Source organism: Cnephaeus nilssonii (assembly GCF_951640355.1).
Source record: "Cnephaeus nilssonii genome assembly, chromosome: 4".
NCBI classification, from domain to species: domain Eukaryota; kingdom Metazoa; phylum Chordata; class Mammalia; order Chiroptera; family Vespertilionidae; genus Cnephaeus; species Cnephaeus nilssonii.
In genome coordinates, this window is record NC_137075.1 from 58,058,612 (window position 1) to 58,077,153 (window position 18,542).

At 48.0% G+C, this 18,542-nt stretch overlaps 1 protein-coding gene across 2 annotated transcripts in view; it reads left to right on the forward strand.

Annotated features, from left to right (window-relative positions):
* Positions 1-2,301: 2,301 nt before the first annotated feature.
* The window catches only part of MYZAP (myocardial zonula adherens protein), a 92,029-nt gene continuing 75,788 nt past the window's right edge, over positions 2,302-18,542 (forward strand). Inside the window, exons 1-2 of one of the 2 annotated variants that reach the window (XM_079768055.1) lie at positions 2,302-2,479; positions 15,183-15,269. In XM_079768055.1, coding sequence (XP_079624181.1) covers positions 2,405-2,479; positions 15,183-15,269 — 162 coding nt within the window. In that variant the 5' untranslated portion in view covers positions 2,302-2,404. The remainder of the gene's footprint in view (positions 2,480-15,182; positions 15,270-18,542) is intronic. The other variant, XM_079768054.1, reaches the window with a different exon arrangement.

An 18,542-nucleotide genomic window follows, 5' to 3' on the forward strand; every position in this document is an offset into this window, starting at 1 on the left:
TATGCATTGGCCTGGCAGAGAGAGGGGCTGTGGCATAAGCCAGAGCCTGGCATCTGTCCAATCCCGTCACCCACAGCCCTTAGTGACAGCCGGCATGAGGAACTTTCCTGGCTGGGACCATCCTGGGGCTCTGGCTGCTTCAGCTGGCAAGCTGCTTGGAGACCCTCACCCCCCTAGAAGCTGGGTTGAGAAGGATCTTGGTTTCTGTATTGCTTGATCATAAGTGAGCTGAAATATTGCTCTGTAACATCATTTCTTCATTCCTTCAACATTTACTGTGCACTTACAACATGCCAATTACCGTGCTGAGTACTGGGCAGGGAGAGGTGTAAACAAGATCCAGTTTCCACAAAGAGCTCACACGCAGGTGTGCAGCCTGCTGCTTTTGCAATGCACCATAACACAGTGTATTATATTAACAATATGAAAAAGACTTGGGTAGATGGAGGAAAAATGAGTCCATGGGCCACACTTCCTCTCAGAAGCTGACTCCGTCGTGGGTGGTCACTTGGGTGGTTGCCATAATGTAAATAAACATGGATGATGCCATGTATTTTGACTCTGTCTGAACACCAGCCCATTTCCTTTCTCCTCAGGGCAATGCAACAAAACAACAATAATCATTAGCCTTTTTCTGCTGAGGTAGCCATGCAGATCTTTCTAACCCATGTTGGCTTTCAACAGCCACCTTTTGACCGCGTTTTATTGAAAGCAGACCCACATTTTAGTCTTGCAAAAGTCTCCCACGAGTAGGAGCTGCATGGAAGTACTTTGGAAAGACACCCCTCACGAATGACCTCTTTTTAGAAGAATGGTTGGATGGGAGGATGCAGGGAGAAGTGTGGTAAAAAGCAGCAGACCTGCAATTAGAAGGCTAGAGGTCTAGTCCCAGTACTTCACCAAGTATCCTAATGTGCCTGGGCCTCGGTTTCCTCATTTGCAAATGGGGAAGCATCCACCTTGTTGGGTCATGGTGAGAATTGGTGAGGAAATGCTTATAAAGCACTTAGAATGCAGGCACAGCGGCAGTGGTGATGATGGCCTCACTTCCTCGTCTGCAGAAGGAGCGAGTGTCTGTCCAGCAACGTTGAGCATCTTCCATATTGGTGCCACACTGGAGGTTGAGAATGGTCCAGCAGCTCACCATTGGGGAAGGGGACACACACACACACACACACACACACACCTCTAACAGCTGCTGGGTTCATGAGGTTGGGTGTGCAGGGCAGGAGGGTCCTGGAGAGCTTGGTGGGGAGGCAGTGTTTGATCTGGGCTTTGAAGGGTGAGTAGAAAGAGATTGTCTTGGCAGAAAAGCACATCAAATTCTTCATGATCTGCCTGGACTCCCTTCTGCTGCTTCTCTACCATTAGCCCCTTACACTGGGATATTTTCAGTTCCTCAAAAATAGGCCATACCTTCTCTTGCCTTCTAACCATCTTTGCACAGGCCCATTCTTTTGGCCTGGAACTCATTCCTCTGCTGGGGGGTGGCGGGGAGGAGGGGGCAGCGTAGTAGACAAGCAAGGCACCAGGGTCAAACTGTGGAGTCCATCCTAGCTTTGCCACTTACCAGCCAGTGGGGCCCCTGCTGTGTTACTCAACCTCCTGGTGAGTCAATGTCCTCAGCTGCATAATGGGGGTGCAGGCTAATAATAGTGCCTACCTCAAAGGCTGGCTACGGGGACTGATTGCCAGCGGCCCACAGTAATCGCTGAATATTAAACAGGAGCAGTTTGTGGTGAACACTCTATCCTACTTGTATTTCAGGTCTTAACTTAGTCATCAGCTCATCTTGGGGGTGTTTCCTACACAGGCCAACACCTAAGGCCAGGTGGAGTGCTCCCTATGGCATCGCCTCTTCCACCAAATTACCAACACCTGTCATCTCTGTGTCCCCACCCGATTGCAAACTCCGTGAGGACAGGGGACAGTTGATTGCAGGTTGCTGGGAGGGACACATGGTAGGCACTCAATAAATACTGAGTGAATGACTTGGGGTGAGGGTCCTGGCGACCCCCAGGGATATGGCAGAGCCTCCTGGGGCAGCCAGGGTGGGAGTGGGCCGTCAGAGCATCTGAGGATGAAGGGACAGGTGGACCTTGGCACCGCAGACAGCAGTGAGAGCCATCCTCGCCTTAGGGGTAGGATGCCTTTCAACTTTGGCCTTCCACCCCCTTCGGAGAAAATGCAGCCTGACGGGTAAGGCTAGGGCTCTCTCGGGCCGCTTCGGCCCCGCCCCCGGGCCCGGCCCCGCCCCCGCCTCCTCGCCGTTCCCGCCCCCGCCCCCGCCCGCCTCGCCCCAGCCGCAGTGGCTACTGGCCGGCGGCGCCCCCACGCCGGCGGGACCGCGCTCATTCCGCCGGGAGCAGCGCCGCTCGGAGCCCGCGTCCACTGCCGCTGCGGGATGCTGCGCTCCACGTCCACCGTCACTCTGCTCTCCGGCGGCGGCACCAGGGCGCCCGGGACGCCCAGCCGGAGGGTGAGTAGCTGGGGACGGGGCCGCCGAGGTCCTGCTTCCCCGGCCCAGCCGCCCGGCAGGAGGGGTCTGGGGAAGGGGTCGCGCGGGAGCCGGCCCCTGGCCCCGACGCCCCACCCTGGCTCAGCCTTCGGATGCTGCTCCAGACCGGCCTTGACCCTTCATCTGGACGCCCCGGGGGCGGAAGTGTTTAGGGGACTTTCTGGAATTCCCAGAGATTTCCTCTCTTTCCTGACTCCCCTGCCAAGCCAAGTTTATTGGCACCATTTTAAAAAGCAAGGGGGACATTTCTGCAGTATCCCTACCTTGAGACTCAGAGGTAAAGAACGTCTTTGACACCCAAACTTCCCTCCTTCCAGCGATTGAAAAAGGGTCTCTGGTCCCCACTGGTGATAGAATGACACCGCTTGCTGGTGGAGTGCGCTTAGCCACACCAGGTAGTCTTCACCGGACAAAGTCGGGGCCAGCGGCTGGAGCCCAGTTGCCTGTGGCGTGGATTTATGCAAACCACTTCTTTCTGATTTAAATATGAGCACAGTGGCCGCAGAAGCGGCCCTGCTAGCCTTGGGCACCATCTCCAGGGAGGTTGCCCTTTGGAAGCATTCTGTATCTCTGCGACCTTTTTTGCATCTTTTCTCGCCTCTCCAGGTGCTCTGGGAGAGAAATGCTAGGCACACGCAGGTTGCATCTTTCTCTTCCAGATCAGCACCTCAGAGCACACTGCCAGGGCCTTGGCTTGAGCTTCTCAGTTCATCTACTCATCATGATATTCAGTACTTATTATTTGGTGCCTCTTTTCCATGGTTGAGATATCTCTCCTGTGTTTCCCCAGGGTTTAGCTAAATGGGTGATTAAGTCCAAGTCAGGGCCACTTTGGTATCTAATTGTGGTCAAGTCTTGTAGACATGCATGATTGCTTTGGATATACTTCAGCTGAGTGACTAGCAGTTGCCTTATTATGCTGTCTTTCTTTAGCTCTGGAAGGAAGGTGTTGTGTTACTTTTGGGTGTGGACCAAGTGATGAGTTCTGGCTGTGTGTGCAGGTGTGTGAGTGTGTGTGTGCACACACCCACCTGCGCATGAATGTGCACATACACCGGACAGTTAGGATTGACACAATTCTGGTTGTTCAGTCATTAGCTTCATAAAGCGTGATCCCCATTAGGTCCAAGTGGGTTTCCAACCACAGTCCCGGCCTTATCCAAGATGGGTATTTGCCTTTTTCTGTGGAAATCCTTCACAGTTGGAACACAGTTGCGATTGAGAAAGAACAGAGTCACTGAAAGGCTAATCCTGAGCCAGGACAGTCATGTGTGAACCGGATTGCATGAATTACATTGTCTAAGTCCCCCTCCAGAGGTGGGAGCTGATTGGAGCAGCTGCAGTGATAATGTGGGTGGATGCAAACGTGACAAGTATCAAAATAACCTTTCTGAAGATGTTTTCTCAAAATTTAGTTTCAAGAATTTCTTTAGTTCTACGTGTTTTGGTGTCTGGCACAGTGGACACACAGTTGAGGAGACTCTGCCGTTTGAATAAGACAACCTAAATACTTTGGAGAGAAGGGGTCAGGGCCCCGAATCAAACCATGCAGGGCTGTTCTCAGCACATGAGTACTTGTTTTGAGAAGATATCTAAAGGTTCTAGGATTTCCTTTATGATTTCCACCTCTGTTCATGATTTGCCAATGTCATGAGTACTGTCTGTGTGTGTATGTGTGTGGGTGTGTGTGTGTGAGATGAGAGGCTGTGATCTTTTGATTGATGCTTGATTGATTTATTAAACAACATTTATAGATCTCCTCTGTGTGATTCAGGGCCAGACACTGGGGTTCACTCTACCTGTGGAGGCAAACTGTCACAGACTACCACCATACAGTGTGATGGTTGCCCTAGTGGGGCAGAGTGTTGATAAGTCCAGTGGAAGCTGCAAGGACAGGCTCTTCTGGAAGCATCTGAGCAAGGCCTCCCTCTGCAGGAGATATTTGAGTTTAGTCTTGCAGGGTGAGTAGGAGTTTGCAGGGCCATTGACATTTTTGGGATGCTGAAAGGAGGAACTATCATTCTTCTGAATGGAACTCTTTTGACATATACCGTATAACAGTGGCATATTGGGCCTGCTTTAGAGCAAAACACTTACTATTTGTTTTGAAAAACAGGAGCACACTGTCTTGAAAATAAAATTGTAGACCAAACAAGTAATCATGAAACGTGTTCCTGAGGTTGAAAGTTTTTCAATAAACTCTGCACTGTTCTGTCTTTGCTTTCTGATGTTGGACAGGTGATGGTCTTGAACACTAACATTGGCCATTAAAATAGCATTTCTGTTTTCTTACCAAATTAGGGGCTGCAGGGGAACCAGGCTGTGTTGGTGTAGACATTCAAGTCAACCAGAAATGGTGGTGACAGCTGACACTGAGCAGGGAGTTCTCTGAGTCAGCTGCCAGGGGTGGTGTGGCCAGACCAGACTGTCACCAGTTATCCTCCACTGAGTGGCTGCCACCTGCAATTTATACTTCCTTCTTATCTGAAATCATCTTTCAAGGAAGAAAACAACAACTGTAGGTGGGAGAGTAATTTCTGTCAGCTGATAAACAAAGCTCTAAGAGGCATGTATGGAGGCCAACAGCAGGGGTTGTGAAATTGTTAAAACAATCTGCCTCCAAACCAGTTGTGCTCTAAAAATAGTTTTATCTATGGCAACAGCAGGAAGATAAATTGACTGGAGAATAACCATAGACAGAAAAATGACCTTGGAGAATGGGGAAAATATTTTTAAAATACTGACATTGCTTCATGGTTTTGAAAGAAATTTTGTAAATGCAGTTAATCCCACTGAACGAGCCTTTGAAGTGAAAGGTCAGTTGTGTGGCCAGGTTGTGCGCTTTTGGGGGAAGGCACATGGTGCTTTGTGCAGCCAAATATTTTTGGTCAAGCCGTCCAGTTAGGGTGGTGTGAGACCTGTCAAGGGTGTCTTCCCGCACCATTAGGTATTAAGAATATCTCCTACTGATAATAAAAGACTGTTGACTGATGTTACTGTTATCCTGGCCCCTCGGTGGCATATAAAACAAAACAAAACCCTGGCCCTGGTTGGCTGGATAGCTCAGTTGGTTAGAGCATCGACCAGGTACGCCAAGGTTTCAGGTTTGATCCCCGACTAGGGAACATACAAGAATCAACCAATAAGTGCATAAATAGGTGGAACGACAAATCAGTGCCTCTCTCTCTCTCTCTCTCTCTCTCTCTCTCTCTCTCTCTCTCTCTCTCTCTCTCCCCCTCACTCTAAAGTCAATTAAAAAAACAACAACACTAAAAAAACAAACCCCAAACCCAACAAGGCCACAGGGATAGGACTGTCTCCTAGCCTGCTCTTGCACACACTTCTGTTTATTTGGCAGAGGCTTCCTCTGTGAAATGCCAGAATGGGCCGGCCAGTCATCACTTCCTAGCTCATGCACCACTCTCCTGGGTCCCATTTCTGTCTGATTGGCTCAACACAAAGAATTCTCTTTAGCTGGGCAATGAATGGGCCTGACAGGTATTTACCTCATTTCCCTTTCCTTTTCACAGAAACACTGTGTGCATAACCTCTGTATTGTCCCACAGGCTCTGAGGAAGGGACACAGGGTGTTGTGGGACCTCAGGGTCTAGGGAGGGAAGTTGGCTGCAGCATCCACCAGGGAGGGCATGGGCAGGGGGCTTGCTGGCCCCTCACTAGGGCCCTCCTGAGCCAGACCCTGACAGGCCAAGTTACAAGGTTTGGGAACCCTGGCATCCTTGGGGCTTAGCCCAAAAGCCTCTGCCACTAAAAGTTGACAGTCATATCTCAGGAAAAAAAAAAAAAAAAAGAAAAGAAAAAAGAAAGAAATGTCCCAGCTTCTCTGGTTTGTTTTGGTTCACCTATCTTGCTGTGTCAGGTGTAGGATGAGTCCTCAGGACTATTAAGGAAACTTGAGACCTGGAAGCTTCTAGTCACTTGGGAAACCCTTTGAAGTGAGTCAGCTTCAAAAATGGTCTAATTGAGTCCGGGGAGCTGTGGATCCAGTGCTAGCTAACTAGAGACCATGTTGAAATGTTTCGATCTAAAATGCTTTCAGCGTTGGCCTGCGGACCTAAAGGTCCCCAGGTTCCATTGGTGGCAGGCTCCTCCCCGGCCCAGGCCCTGGTTGAGGCGTGTGCAGGAGGCAACCAATCGATGTATTTCTCTCACATCGATATTTCTCTCTGTCTTTCCCTCTCTCTTCCACTCTCTCTGAAAATCAATGGAAAAATATCCTAGGGTGAGGGTTAAAAAAAAAAATGGTTTCAGTGATTCTTTGTGTTGTGGTCTTAGAGCTTCCCGTGGCGATCTCTCTCAGGCTAAAACAGTTCTAGTATTGCCCAACACACTGGAGAGTAACACAGTGGTATTTACTGCTTTTCCCTCTTTAGATGAGTGATATTCCCTAAATGTCAATCACATTGTTGACTCTTACTTGTTCCTTAAGGCCAGAGTGAAATGCAAAATTCAGTCACCCGAGTCCTGCTTCAAGAGCCCCCTCATTTTGTGGAAATGCAGACACTCCTGGGACAGTGTTCTAGAAGGTCCCTTTGCCAGAGAAAGTACAGACCCCTTAGTTTAGCATCCAGGCCCCTCTGATCTGCCTTTCGTTCCCTGTCCCCGCCCCCCATGTATCCTCTTTCCAGATATTCCAAACTACTCGCCATCCCCCAAGCTTTCCATGCTGTTCCTTGCCTTGCTGCCATTTTTGTACCTCTCCTCTGATGAAGGGTCATCTCCTCCAGGAAGTGTGCCCTGAACCCTCCTCCTCTCCTGTGTGCCCCAGAGGCTTGTGAACCCTGTCATTGTTTGCATCACCTGCCATTAACTACTTCAGGGACCCTCCCTCCCCAGGCCTGCTGTTCTGGGTGCTTAAAAAGAGGCGCGTCACCAGGGTCCTAAAGGAGCCACACTTAGCATTGGATTGGCAAAGGGGAAAACAGGAAGAGAAGCTTGGGAGTAAAGCCAGCCCATCAACTCTGGCTCACCTGGGCAGGAAGCAGGTGACAAATGGATGGGAGTGCTGGCCCAGGTGAGGAGAGGAGTCTGACAGTTCTGGGAAGGCCTCCAATTTTGCAGTTACCTCATCCTGTTGCATAGTTGGGGTTTCATTCCTTTGGTTAAGTCAGTGGTTCTCAACCCTGGTTGTACATAGCATCACCAGGAAGCTTAAAATATCTGTGCCCAGGCGCCACCCCAGACCTTTTAAACAAGAACTTCAGAGAGCAGAGAACAACATTCGTATTGTTCAGGAAGCTCCCCAGGTGACTTCAACGTGCAGCCAAGGATCGCAGTTCCTTCTTCCAGCTTTGCTCTCCCCTTACAGCTTTTGTGGAAATGCAGCCACTCCTGGGACAGTGTTCTGGAAGGTCCCTTTGGCCTCGTGGAAGGGCCAGGCTGTCGGGAGGGGCAGATGGGGGGTCATACACTGCAGGTCACACCGCTGTCTCTCTGAGCATTCACTTACCTGCGTGCTCTCCCTGATCTTGGCGTTCGCACATTGTGTGCTGGTGCAGAAGTGAGCCAGCATGACAGGGAGAGAGGTCGCGTCTCCTATTTATGAATTTTTTCTGGAGCCAGCCCTGACACGGGAAAAAGTGTTCAACTGTATAGGTCAGGGGTCAGCACGCTACTATCCATGGGCCAAAGCCAGTCCTTGGCCTATTTTGTATACTTTGAGCTAAGCATGATTTTTATAGTGGCCTGGGAAACCTAAATGTTTACTCTCTGGTACTTACAGAAAAAGTTTGCCCCACCCTGAAGTAGATAATCAGGCCTTCAAGTTCAGGGCCACAGCAGAGATAAGAGGCCTACTCCAGAACAGGCATGCCCTGTTCCACACTGCTCGCCCTGAGCTTTCTGGAGAGTTGATGCTTGTGCTGAGCAGAGAGGGTGTGGGATCCATCCTCCCGCCACAGCCACAGGGTCCACCCCTTCTCTTGTTAGGTGGAGCTGGGCAAGGGCCCCACAGTCATAGCCCAGACCAGGGCTGAGAGAAATGTAAATGCAGTTGGCTAATTTCCTTAGGGAAATCCATGGTCGTAAACGGGTTAGCAACACCTGTCACCTCTCAGGGTCATCTTCTCCACGCCTTTTTATTTGAGATGGATAGTTTTCCTCAAGTAAGCCCAGGTGCCTAAAGCTGAGAGCATAATGGCATGTAGATCCCCATCCCCTACTTCTCCACCCCCCCGCCCCCCGCCCCCCCCCCCCCGCCCCGCCCAGATGGAGACCAGCCCTCTGCTTCCACAAAGGGGTCAGAAACAAACTCCAGAGAGCATGCTTAGCTTCCAGGAACCCTGAGTTGCAGACAAGGGCTTGCTTGTGTATTTTCTTGTGGCGAAAGCTTGAATGTTTGTGGTGGTGGCTTGAATGCTGTCTGCCCTTCACTTGCGCTCCTTCCCATGGGGGTTAGTTTGAAGAATGTGGGAGGCTCTCTAGGCAGTTTCAGGCATATTCTCCTTACTGTGTATTAGTTCAACCCCGAAAGAAATCCATACTGATATTTACTGAGCAAGGGCCTATGTTGTGTTGATTCTATTTCAAGCTCTGTAAGGGCTACCAATTCAATTAGGGCACAAAGCTTGCTTGATCTCTTCATTTTCCCCTTCTGTCATGTTGCAGTGTGTGGACATAACAGGAGGTACTCAATAATTGCTATCGAATCACTGAACTCAGGTTTGAGTTTTAGTTCCTTCCTCCAGCCTTCCATTAGAGGCCTTGCTTCTGCAGCAGCCATCTGTAGGTTGTTAGCGGTTGGCCTCTGCCTATTTGCCCATTTTCTGTTCTATTCTAGCTTAGGCTGCTGGCCCACTTACCATTCTTAGAACAGGCCAGCTTCTGCGCCTTTGACCATCCGGGAGCAAACACCTTTCATGGTAGTTGTCTGTTATTCTGACTATGAGTTGTCCAAACCTCACTGACTTGAAAAGTTCTTTCTGTACTTCTATACCCAGTACAAATGTCAGCTCTAGGAGCCTTTCCATATATGCTCCTGCCTCCAGTTAAGATGATCGTTCTCCTTCCTATATTCCTATAGTAATCAAGGATATTTACAGAGGGCTTAATATGTGCCAGAAACTGTTTGAAGCCCTTGACATGTACTAGCTAATTTAATCCTCACCACAGTCCTAAGAGAGTGGTTCTGCAGTATTGTTGGCTCTGTTTTACAACTAAGGTAACTGAAGCTGAAGATCAAGTAGCTTTCCAAAGGTTTCAGAGCTAGTCGGTGTCGGGGCCAATATTAGAATCCAGGAAGTGGAGTTCACCAATCTATCCTGTCCCTCAGGACCTTGTGTTGGTGACACTAAGTGTTCTTGGTTGCCTCGTTTGGGTGTGCTTTTGGATTCTGAGCCCCTGGGGGCATGGCTGTTTCTTTTTCATCTTGGGACCCTTAGAGCTCTTACAAGTATTTTACAAGTAGTGGGTGCTCAGTAACTGAGTGATCAAATACACTGAGTCCATCTTTCTGCTTTTATGCACTGGAGGGGACCCTCATGTATACGGGTGGCTGGCCCAATAGCCGTGGTGTTCAGGATAGATAATTTTCAGCATTCTTCATTGTTCAGAACACAAGGCTGAGCCAGCCGCTGTGGGAACCCCTGAGAATAAAGTACCCTACCTGCCTCTCAGGTACTGCCCAGCGTGTCTTGCTCTGAGTATTGTGTATCTGAGTTTCAGGAAACCATCGAGATCAGCATCACCAAATGCTGAGAGATTTGCCTTGATCTTACTCAGTGGGAGATTTCCCCATAAGTGGATTCCTGAAAACAAATGAATAAGGAGAGGTAAACCACACCAGGTCCACCTAATGGGTGCATTCAGGGGTTATTTCTCATAATGCTTCTGTTGAGGAATTCAGCGGACCATCCAGACCACTGAGATGTTCTGTTTGCTGCTTCCGAGGCAGTCCTGGGGGTTTAGGAAAGGTTGATATCTTTCTTCCTATCTTTCTGATACATTGCTCTCAATCTTTATTAGTGCTCTCATTAATACTGTTATTATTTTAACTAGAGGCCCGATGCACAAAGATTCGTGCAAGAATGGGCCTTCCTTCCCCTGGCTGCCAGCACTGCCTTCGCTCTGGCTGGAGCTGCCTTTCCGCCTTCCTACGCTGTCCAGAGGCCTAGAGCAGCTGGGGCGGTGCGGAACGCCTGCGTTGTTGCCATGGCAACGATGCAAACGTCCCACCCCCCCCGCCCTCTTGGCACCTGCATATGCAAATTAACCTGCCACCTTTGTTGGGTTAATTTGCATACTCACTCCTGATTGGCTGATGGGCGTCACAAAGACAAGGTAGATTTGCATCTTACTCTTTTATTGGTGTAGATTAAAAAACTTGCAACAGTTGCAAACAATGCAGAAATCCCACTTTCTAGACACTACCACCTCCAGTAACCAGTTGGTTGTGTTTCCTTAAAGACATTTTTTCATATAAATCTACACCAGTGATCAGAGTGTATTTAAAAAACAAAAATGTGCCCTGGCCAGGCGGCTCAGTTGGTTGGATTGTCGTCCTGTACACCAAAAGGTTGTGGGTTTGATTCCGCTGGTCAGGGCACATACCTAGGTTCCAGGTACAGTCCCTGGTTGGGGTGCATACAAGAGGCAACCGATTGAGGTTTCTCTCTCACATCGATGTTTCTCTCTCTCTCCCCCACCTTCCTCTCTCTTTAAAAATCAATAAAAAAAATATCCTCAGGTGAGGATTAAACAAACAAACAAACAAAAATGGGGTTATTCTCAACATTTTTTCAAAGCAGCTTTTTTTTTTTTTTTTCCCACCTGACAACATATTTGGCCATCTTATTAGGAAGGCATCTGATCCTGTTCCTGGATTTAAATTGCTCTGTATAGTCAATGGCTCAGCCTTGATTAAAGAATGCTAGCAGGGTCCTTAGGGTTCCCATCAGAGCACTTCTAATGATAAGAGTAAACAATACAGGGTCACTCTACAACTGCCAGATATCTTTGAGGTTCATTTTATTTTAATTCATTATCTGTCACCAGGTAAAACTGATAGTTCAGGGAATTGCATTCCATTTACCCTTCGGCTTTGTGTGCCACAGGGGACACATGGCTCAGTGAGAGCTGCAGGAAGTGTGCTGAGGAATAACAAAGTTTGGGGTGGGCAGATGGAATGGGCTCAAGCCGAAGAAGGGGACATCTCACCTTTGGGTGTGGGACCCCTGGGGACCCTTCTGGGCCTTGTCGCCTCTTCAGTTTTGTAGTTTATTGCCATTATGGATTACCCATCTAGGGCAATCGACTTACCAAAAAAAAAATCACAGTTCTAATGCCCACTAGATCCATTGACAAAATTGTTATTTCCATGGAAAGCAGGGCTGTGAAACCAAGTAGACTCATTTCATTTTGGAACTTGTAGGGTGATGAGACTATGTAGATAATAATAAAAATCCCTGATGTTGATAGAGGCTTACTATGTGCCAGACATCTTTCTTTTATTCACATTTTGCCCTTGAGATTCTGAGAGCTCAAATAACTGTCCCATAGTCAACACAGATGGTAGGTATTGGAACCTGGGTGTGCATGTGTGCACCTGTGCACGTGTGTGTGTGTGTGTGTGTGTGTGTGTGTGTGTGTGATGTGGTACCGGAGAAGAGTACCTTATTTTCTCTGCAGAATTAAACTGTGGATTAGATCCAGCCGATCAGTGAAGATTGTTGAGCATCACAGACTTGGATTGCCTATCTGGTGTGAGTTACACTTTGAAGTCTGTGTAAATGCCAACTGGTTTCAACCAGTTCAAGTGGCCTGAAGTCAGAGGGTTGCCTTTCTCCGGAGGGACTAAGATTCCCATCAGTGTTGCTGCCTGTCAGCTAAGAGAATTACCTGTGGTAGTTGGTTTCTCTTTGGCCAACATGACTGGCAGTGAGTTTTGAAAGTTTGGTACACAATTAGCCACATAAGAAGCAGATAGCCTTGGGACCATTGGGGGACGAAGCTTGCCCTAAGGAGAGTAAGGATGGAGAGAGATCTCGAAATCAAATCATGTGGTTGAAAGAACTGGGATTGTTTTATCCAGAGAAACGAGGTTCAGAGGACAGCAGGCCTGTCTAGAGAAAGGGAATTATACTGCAGTCCCCAAGGGCAGTGCTTGGTCTATTAGGTAAGCGTTCTGAGGGAACAAGGTAGTTCATTACCCGGAAGTTAGAGGTGCTGGGCAGCAAAATGGGATGCTTTGGAGGGAGGTGATGGTGTATGTGGAAGAGCTAACACGTGTCCCAAATGCCCACGTGTAAGAAATGTTACCCCCAGACTGGGCACCCATCTGCCAGTTACATTGTTAACTGTGGGGTTTCCTTCATAGTGTTGACCAAGCGTAAATGAATCATGATGCTTTGTTACAATTAAAAATGTTAAAACAGAGTGTTCCTAGGAAGAAAGAAATGTCAAGAGTTTTTATGGTAAAAGTTGCATTCTTGAGAAGAATCAGCCCTACATTCTTATTAGCCCCCGGATTGGTCCAAGATAAATCTTCTGGATACCTGGTTGTCTGGATAATGGAGGTCAGGTGATCTAGACACCTGAACATTCTTTAAGTCCTTCAGGCGGGTAATCACAGGGCTATCTATAGGACCTGTATATCTATATCTGTAGCTATATCTATATCTACATCTACATCTACATCTACATCTACATCTACATCTACATCTACATCTACATCTATCTCCAGGCATTGATGCATACCTGGAAAGTTCATAAGTTTAAGTCCTAAGGCTACTTAAAATAAAATAAATTCCTCATGCTTCAGCCCATTTGGTCCGATCCAGTTTTGCCAGCTTGACTATACAGATTCTGTTTTAAGTCAGCTTAGCTGTACTAACTTCATCTGGTTTTCTTCACTCGTTCCTCCACAGGCTGGCAGGTGGACTTAAATGGCCTTTTCCTACCCCATCCCACCCTGGGCTTCTCGGTTGCAGGGCATTTTTGCTCAGAGACCACCCTGTGGATCAGTGCAGACCCATTACCCTGCAAATCAGGTTGGGGGTATTTTAGTTTGCTGGGGCTGCTGTAAAAAGTACCACAAACCAGGTGACTTAAACAACAGACATGTATTGCCCCACAGTTCTGGAGCTAGAAGTCTAAAACCTTCTCAGCGCTGGAGGCAGGATCTGTCCCAGGCTCCTCTCCTCAGCATGTTTACATGGTGTCCGCCCAGCATGAATGTCTGTCTCCACATTTCCTCTTTTTAAAGGACATCAGGCATTTTGGATTGGGGCCCACCCTAAAGGCCTCATTTTAACTTAATACATCTGTAAGGACCCTGTTTCCAAATAGGGTCACTTCCTGAGGTGCTGGTGTTAGGACTCTAACATTTGAATTTTAGGGAGACACAGATCAATCCGTAACAGGGCCAGGCAGCACTCCTGTAAGCTGAGCCCACGCAGCTGTGGGCTGGGTACTCTGGGTGCTGCTGGAACCCTCCTTGGGCTTTTTTCCCCCCAAAATTATATTTCTATTGATTTCAGAGAGGAAGGGAGAGGGAGAAAGTGAGATAGAAACATCAATGATGAGAGAGAATCATTGATCGGCTGCCTCCTGCACGCCCTCTACAGGGGATTGAGCCCCCAACCCGGGCATGTGTCCTGACCAGGAACTGAAATGTGACCTCCTGGTTCATAGGTCGATGCTCAACCACTGAGCCATGCTGGCCTGGCTCCTTGGGCTTTTTTAGTGGCAGGATCCTTTCTCCCTGGGAAATGTCACAGCAGGACCAGCCTGTGACATTAGGGTAAAATAGACATCATGTGTCATTAGTATATTCTCATTGTTTTGCAAACACCATCACCATCTGTCTCCAGAATTTTTTTTTTTCTTCTCAAAAGGAAACTTCATACCCATTACATAACAAGTGCTCATTCTTTTCTCTTCAGCTTCTGGCATAATGGATGCCAGGTGGTCTGGACACATGAACATTCTTTCTTAAGTCCTTTAGGTGGGTAATCAGAAGGTTATCTATAGGATCTATGTCTGTATCACCATTCTGCTTTCTGTCTCTATGAATTTGTATTATTGGCTTATTTCGCCCAGCATAATATCCTCAAGTTTACCCATGTTGTACGCACGTGTCAGCATTTTCTTCCTTTTTAAGGCTGTATAGCATTCCTTTCTCTGTACGTACTACGTTTTATTTATCCCTCATCCATCAATGGGCATTTGTGTTGCTTCCACCTTTGTGTTGCTATTGTGAATGGTGAAAACTATGAACATGATTGTATAAACTTAAAAACACTTTGTGATTAAATGAACATGTTTATTGTAAAAAATTCAATATATTGTCAAGTAGAAAGCAACCTCGTACCCCAGTTGTCACTGTGTATTTTGGCCTCTATCCCTCTAGCTGTATATGCATATGGACTATGCATGTGAAATAAGATTATTCTATATATACTATTTGCTGTTAAAAAAACTGTTGGAAAACTATGAAATCACTCAGTGGTTTCCCTGCTTTGAGCAGCTGTGTGGCGCATGTCGGCAGTGGGCAGGCGAAGGCTGGTCTTCCCTCAGTCCCCTGTGTGGTTGGAAAGATTACCCTCATTGCAAAGTCGGGGAAATGGGCTCCGAGAAGCACAAGATCGCCCAGCTCTTTCTACCCCAAACGCAGGTTCATAACTGGCCTCCTCTCCTCTCTCTCTCCCAGGCAAATGTCTGCAGGCTGCGGCTGACCGTACCTCCCGAGAGTCCCGTTTCTGAGGAAAGTGAGAAGAAGGTTGAAAGAAAAGAGCAAGTAAGGCATTTCTGAGGCAAAGCTTTGACAAGTTCTACTCTTTGCACTCTTTTATGTTGGCCCCTTCCCCTCCCGTCATCTCTCTAGGCTCTCAGAGCCGAATGTCAGCAGCCCTGCTGAGTGGAGGGCTCTCCGCCTTGCACCCCGTCTGTCCTCCAGAAGCCAGACCGCTCTGACCCCTGGCTCTGCCGCCCCTGCCCCTGCCCCTGCTTCCTGATGAACACTGGCTCTGTGTTGGCTTTAGTGACAGGTGCTGTGGCAGGGAACATGTTTTTCCTGAGAGAGCGCAGCCCGGCAGAGTCAAAGGGCCCATTGTGAGCAGCCGGTGGGGCCTGGCCTTTCTGTGCAGCTGGAGCTGGAGCCGGTTCACGCTGTGGAGAGGCCGCCCGAGAGGAGAAGCCCAGCAGGCGCTGGGGTGCGGGGCAAGGGCAAGGGCAAGGGCACTTGGCTGCAGGTCGGAGGGAGCAGGCATTTCTGTGCCAGCTGCTGTGCTCAGTGCTGGGCCATGGAGATAAGTCTGACCTTGTCGTTGCCTCAGGGAAACTTGCAGTGTTTCAGGCGAGACAGACATGTAAGTAAACAGTGATGATGTGATACTTCGTGTCAGCATCTGGAAGTGTAAGAAGGGCTCTGGGAACACAGGAAGGGGGTAACAGACTGCTTGGGGTGGGGGTGACATGGAAGCAGAGGCTTACAGGTACATGGCAGACCCTGCTTACCTCTAGGCCTGTGGTCCTGGGCAAGTCATTTTTCTCATTCACAAATGGTTATGGGGTACCTACTGTATTCCAGGCACTGTTCTAGACACTGTGAGCATAGTAATGAACAAAGCAGTAAACAAAAAAATGTCCATCATTCACAGAACTTAATATAAGTTCTATTGGGAGAATAACAAAAATTTAAAAATGAAGCAGCATTTATAGTTTAGAAGGTAGTAAGTGCCAATGGAGACAAATTAAGCAAGAGAAGGGGACAAGAATACCAGGGTGTGGGTAGTAGGTTTTCTTCTGCATGCATTTTATATAAGTGTAAAATAAAACAATAAACTATGATATAACATAAATTTTATACTTGAAATCATAAGACAATACCGACTCAGAATACAAGCCGTGCTTTGGAAATAACCAATTGTGTGGTCACCTATGAAAAAAGAAGCTTTTTCTTGTCTGGTAAATAGTTGATAACATCCCCAAATTTACTGTAGGTCTTTGTCTCCTTCCCCTCTCTTACACCCCTCTTCTCCCCACCTGCTGCCAAGGACAAAGAGCCATCTGTGCTCATGCAAATGATGAATGACCAGGAAAGGAGGTAGGGAGGAAAGAAAATGAGGTTATGACTAGAGCAAGGTGAGAGAATGTGAAGTTGCTTATCTGCTGGAAAAGAGAGGATGAGTCCCACTGGAAGGATCCTGTAAAATAGCTGGTTCCAGGTTGGAGCAGGGAGAGTACCAGGTGAGCCTGGGACATCACCTGCTAGAAAGCAAGGGAGCACTCAAAGGCGAATGAATGGGGTCATAGCAAAGGACCCAGGAGCTGGTGTGAAAGGGCTCTCACTGGCAAACATGGGACAGTTTGAGCACCAAAGAGAATAATGACAGTAATGGGTTATGACACATTGAATGATAAAAACAACCTTCATGAGTGTATCATAATAATCAGGGAGAGAGAGAGAGAGAGAGAGAGAGAGAGAGAGAGAGAGAGAGAGAGAGAGAGAAAGGGAGGGATGGAGGGAGGGAGGGAGGGAGATATCGTTATAGAACATCAGCTGATACATTTAGAAAATCTGTTTTGTAACTCTTAGGCTGAGTCATCAATAGACACAAAAACTAATAGGTGAGCGATTATTGTGGAACAGTATATTCACATGGTCTCACAAATTGCTTGCTGATTAAAAAGGTACAGAGGGCCTTAGCCGGTTTGGCTCAGTGGATAGAGTGTCAGCCTGCGGACTGAAGGGTCCTGGGTTTGATTCCCATCAAGGGCACACGCCCAGGTTGTGGGCTCGATTCCCAGTAGGAGGCAGGAGGCAGCCGATCAAAGATTCTCTCTCATCATTGATGGTTCTACTCTCCCTCTTTCTTCCTCTCTGAAATCAGTCAATATATGACCCAGTTTAGTAACCAATAGTGGGGTGGCCTGATGCTATGTGATTTCTGAGGTTGTCCCAGTAAAAAGTACTCAGTGTTACCTATGTAATATTCATGCCAAACTTGTTTAACTGAATCTAGTAATAAGGAAACAGAAAAGGCCAAAACGTGGGACTATCTGCAAAACAATTGGCCAGAATCTCTTAATAAATTCAATGTTATTTTTAAAAAAAGATGAGAATCTGTTGGAGATAAAAGAGACTTAACATCAAATATAATAGGTGAACCTTGATTAGATCCTGTATGAAAAAAACTCTATAAAAGATACATTGGGATAATTAGCTCTGAACATTCTCCAAAGAAAACATTTGGGGCTAAAAGCTTGTAACCAAAAGAGAGCAGGGGTGGCCTGGCTTCAGCCACTGGATCCTTGTTGGTGACCAGGACTGAGTGGGGCCCTATTGTTGCTGGGAGTGTGTGTCCCCCCTCTGTCCTCTCTGACCCCTTCCTGTCTGTCCCTTTTAGAGCTGATAGATTTGTAAGAGAAATGGGCCTGGGCTATGGCCAGGGGCACATTGATAGCTTAGCACGTGGGGACGCAGAAGGACCACTTAAAAAAAAGTGGTCCTCCCTACTAGGGATCATGCCCTGACTTGGAATCCAACCATGACCTCCTGGTTCATAGGTTAATGCTCAGCCACTGAGCCACACTGGCCGGGCTCAGAAGGAGCACTTTTTGAAAAGGGTCCCAAACGAGTGAGTGACAGGACAGGGCCTTGGTGGCTGTCCCCTTGTGCATGGTGGAGGAGGTGGGGGACTTGCCCTGTTGGAGTGACCCGTGCTGCAGGCCTGGGGGGATGCTTGTGAAGGGTTCCCGGTGCTGACACTGGGGCAGTGGGAAGCCCTGGAGGGCACGTCGTCACCGCTAAAGAAGAACCAGGCATTCCCAAAGAAACAGGCACTTTCCCCCCCTGTCAGGCGGGAGTTGGTAACCAAGTTGTGTGCTGATTTGCCTATTTGTCTTGAACAGTGCTTTTCAAACGTTTTAAAGCAATCGGACCCTCTTTTTTTTCCTTCTGATCAAAATGTTACCCCAAGCCCATATATATAATCAAGGCAGAAGTGATGATGGTGAAGGCCAGAGTCCTCCCAGTCTCCCTTAACCCTGCTCCTCAGGCCCCCTCCTG